At 34.0% G+C, this 4,545-nt stretch overlaps 1 protein-coding gene across 1 annotated transcript; it reads right to left on the bottom strand.

The window, feature by feature from the left end:
• Window positions 1–971: 971 nt before the first annotated feature.
• Window positions 972–1,972, bottom strand: LOC111748984 (olfactory receptor 8K3-like). The gene has a single exon (XM_023542144.2). It carries the CDS (start codon window positions 1,923–1,925, stop codon window positions 972–974), a length of 954 nt encoding a protein of 317 aa, XP_023397912.2. The 5' UTR covers window positions 1,926–1,972.
• Window positions 1,973–4,545: the final 2,573 nt, after the last annotated feature.

The raw sequence follows: 4,545 nt of genomic DNA, 5'->3' as shown, positions 1-4,545 counted from the left end.
AAAATTCAGCCAAACAAAAACAAGACAACAAACCTAACTCATCATACAATGGATCTCTTATGCAAGGTTACATAAACCATTAGAAAACGACTTCTAAACAAGAGTAATTGTTCTTTTCTAGAGAAATAAGGGGAACAATCTATGAGACAAAGACATGGAATTAGGAAGCAATATCAATCTGGGATAGAAAAAATGAAAAAACCTGGAAACTTCTGTGGCTGACCTCAATAAATTTATCTTAACAGTTATACCCACTGGATACAGACAAAATGGGGTAACTTAGACAAAACCAGACACCTAGCTGAACCTGTTGAATGTAATTATATTTTGTTACTGTTTATATCAATATTACAATATGGTAATAGTAAAAATAATAACAAATAAACCAATTCTAAGGGTTCAAATATGAAAGTAAAGGCCCTGATGATGAAAGGCAGGGATTTCAAGGTTTAGAAAGTGGACATTTGAGCAAATTCAAATGATTGAGTACTTCAAATAAACCCACCACACTGAGCCTTCTTTTAATCAGAATTAGCCACCCAGCGCAGAATGTGAGCAATAAAACAGAAGGTGTGTGCAAGCGCTCACACACACACACACAGACACATACAGACGCTTTCTACTTTTTTTTTCTACTAGATGAGGAAAACGCCAGGTACTTGGAAATCTTCCTGTATCTACTATAGTTTCACTATCCCACTCAAGATATTCAATTTTCTTTTTTTTAAATCTAACACGCCCCTATCAAGTTTCTTAATTATTATGCTTATAATGCATCACTCCTGCTCAAGGAAGGCAACACTTTGTACTGTTCCACTTATTGATCTACTTACAGCTCTTAGTAGAGTGACTGGTAGAAGGCAATGGAGAAATATACGTTCAACTTACCTGTGTTTTTTGCGCTTGCTATTCCCCTTGGAGGCACACAGAAAAAAGTTTAAAGCCCAAATGTACTTTATATGAATCATATGTTATAGTGAACTTTGAGAAAATATATTGCATACTTGTCCTAAAGTCCTATGTAAGGCACATTTTACATCTTTATTCCTCAAACTGTAGATCAAGGGATTCAACATGGGGATCACCAGGGTGTAAAACATGGAAGCCACTTTATCAGTGTCAAAGGAATGACTGGACTTGGGCTGCAGATACATAAAGATTAAAGTCCCATAGAACACTGCCACCACAGTCAGGTGGGATCCACAGGTGGAGAAGGCCTTGTGCCTACCCTCAGCTGACTTCAATCTGAGAATGGAGGCAATTATAAGTATGTATGTGAGAAGAACTATTAAGAGGGATGAAATCAAATCAAAAACTGATAAAATAAGAATAACCAATTTGATTTCATGTGTGTTCGAGCAGAGCAAAGATAACAAGGGGAGAGTGTCACAGTAGAAATGCCTGATGACATTGTGGCCACAGAAGGATAAATTAAAAATCCTTATGGTGACCAGAAGAGAAATAAATGTGCTGTAGAGATAAGGGATTGCGACCAGCACAGAACACGTTCTTTGTGACATGATGACTGTGTAGCACAAAGGGTTACAGATAGCCACATAGCGGTCATAGGACATTGCTGACAGAATAAAAAATTCAGTAGTTATGAATATAATAAAGAAAAGTAGCTGCATAGCACAAAAATAATAGGGGATTGTATTTTCATCCACAATAAGATGTGCCAACATTTTGGGTCCCACGGCTGTTGAATAACCAAGATCAGTGATAGCCAGGTATCTGAGAAAAAAGTACATGGGAGTTTGTAGCTTGGAGTCTATCTTGGTGAGGATGATGATGCCCAAGTTGCCCACCACTGATATCATGTAGATGATGAGGAACAGCCCGAACAATGGCACCTGCAGCTCTGGGCGGTCTGTGATTCCCATCAGAATGAATTCATTCAGCAGTGTTAGATTGTGTTTGTCCATCTAGGTCTATAAGGAAACCTATTCTAAATGGAGACATCAGCATCATCAATAGCTTTTATATAACATCATCTGGTAGATTTTTAGTACGCAAACCCCGTATGAAGAGTATATATCCAAAAGTTCCATTTTAGGATATTTGAATACATACGCAACTCCCACAAATTTTACACACACATATACATATTAGATAGATTGATGGATACATTGGTAGATAGATAAAACAAAAATGAATGATATGTTAACCTTTTAGGTGTTAGATACATGGATATTGATTGTACTCTTCTTAAAACTTGTGTTTTTCACATACCTAAAAAAATGCATGAATACATTTGAACCCTCTCGTTCAAAACATTATCTTATGAAAACTCATGCATACAGATGGTCCAGGATGGAACAATCAACATACTAAACAGGTTTGCAATAGATACATAATTGATCACAGTGGAAATTATTTGTCTTTATACATGAAAACATCACTAGAGATATATGTATATTGATGGAACCTCTGCTATTTCTCCATTTGTAATGTATACAATATAGTACTTTGGGCAAATAGCATATTTTTTTTTTTTATATATATATGAATCTTTTTATCCCCATCTGAAAAATCATATCCCAACTCTTTAAATGAGAGTTAAATTCTTCAAGGTGTCTATGCTAGTTGAAAATAACTCTAAAATAGTATGTGCCTAGTACTGTTTGTTCTACCTATTTGTCCATCTTTCTGTCTGTTTATATACCTATCTATCTATGGGGCAGTTCTACTCTGTCCTGTAGGGTCGCTATGAGTCGGAATCGACTCGATGGCAACGGTGGTGGGATGGATCTCATTATCAGCTATCGTTTTTTGATGTTGACAGAAATTACTTGAAATTATCATTTTTTGTTGTTAATTGTTTTGATCTTTAAGATATTTAAAGGTATATTCTTCTGGACTGTGACTTAAGTTCTTTGTCACCATTTTCATGATGAATAGGTTCATTAGAGATGCTTGTAACTGACCCCAGCCCCAGAGTCTATAACAACCGCTCTGTGACTAAAGCACCTAAAAGTGCCATTCTTTAGATTACTTTTTTTTTGGTCTACTTAAAATACTTTCTCCTCCAGTTGGGCATTCATATTTTAACTGACACATTCTAAGTTTTTTGTAACAAATCAGTTATACATTTTTTTTCTCATGGAGAAACCTAAGAAATATGAGGAAATCTGGACAAATAGTGAAAACTTGATGCCATAAACTCTCCCTTGTAAAAAAGTATCCTGCACTTTTTATGAAAAAGAAAGTTTAAAAAATCACAATATGATACAGTAGCATAGGTGAAGAAGAAAATGCACTGATGATGATATCTATGGGAATTACCAGAAGTTATTTAAAATCTTTTTTAATACAAAGCATGCTCCATTAAAATTGGGACTTTTATGTGGCATGAGATATCACAGATGAATTAAAGAATAATCTTTAAAAAATGTATCTGAATATACCACATATGTTTTAAAAATAAAACAGTAGCTCTACAGATTAATACAAAAAATAAATTAGAGGTTTGAAACTTTGTGATATCACTGCTTCAGAAGTATGTGTGTGTGTCTATCCAACCATCCATCTACCTATCTATCTACCTACCATCTGTCTGTCTGTCTATCTATCTATCTATCTATCTATCTATCTATCTATCTATCTATCTATCTATCTATCATCTATCTATCTACCTACCTATCTATCTAGCATCTATCTATCTATCTATCATCTATCTATCTATCATCTATCTACCTATCAATCTATCCATCTTCGTATCTTTCTAAGTGTGTATCTATCTGGCATGTATCTTTTCCTGAATACTACGAGCAGAGCAGTCTCTGAGTAAGTTATTAGTCAGCAAATGCGGACATTAAATTTCATAGCATTATGTTATAAAAGTGAATAAATGAAGTGCACATTTATCTCATATAAAACACATCAAGAATAATGGTGGAAAGCAGACAGAATTGACACAAAATTCTTAATATTTTTCTATGGCTTTGTTATCAATTAAAATGTCACTAAAATATTCTAGATATTAGTAATACATGGCAATGCATAAAAATTCTACCTTTTACCTGTAATGAATCTGTTTTGACACCCATGCGCTTCTCAACATGGCATAGTTGGAACAACTTACAGCATTCTCTCAGCCCTTGAGGCTATCCCTGAGGAGATACCAAGAAATGTGTTAATTATTTCTGAAGGACTTGAAAGCTTAACAAAATGTCTAAGATATTTGTTAGTTTTCTAAACAATTTGTATTCACCTGGAAGTAAGTTTCTTTTAGATACATTTATTCATTTATTCTCAGTTAGATTTCAATTTGTCCATCCAAGGATTTAGAGTAAAATATTTTACCTTTGTGTCAGACCACTCAATATACCATTTGTATAACGTTCTCAAATGGAATAAAATTAGTATGTTTCATAAATATAATTCACCACGTCTTTGTTTTTTTTTTTTTTTTTCTCTGTTTTCCCTATTTTTTTGCCTTGGGGAAGGATATTAGACACTTTGACATCTCCTATTATTGCAAATTCTCTATTTAAAGCTTCTCTCTTATTTTAATTTATTGGATTAAAATATTATGTTCTATTG

This window comes from Loxodonta africana, chromosome 7 (genome assembly GCF_030014295.1).
Source record: "Loxodonta africana isolate mLoxAfr1 chromosome 7, mLoxAfr1.hap2, whole genome shotgun sequence".
Taxonomy (NCBI): Eukaryota; Metazoa; Chordata; class Mammalia; order Proboscidea; family Elephantidae; genus Loxodonta; species Loxodonta africana.
This window is presented reverse-complemented; position numbering and strand designations above follow the sequence as displayed.

What these genes read in the sequence shown, in the direction of transcription:
- LOC111748984 (XM_023542144.2), bottom strand. Translation starts at nt 1,925, where the DNA reads ATGGACAAACACAATCTAACACTGCTGAATGAATTCATTCTGATGGGA.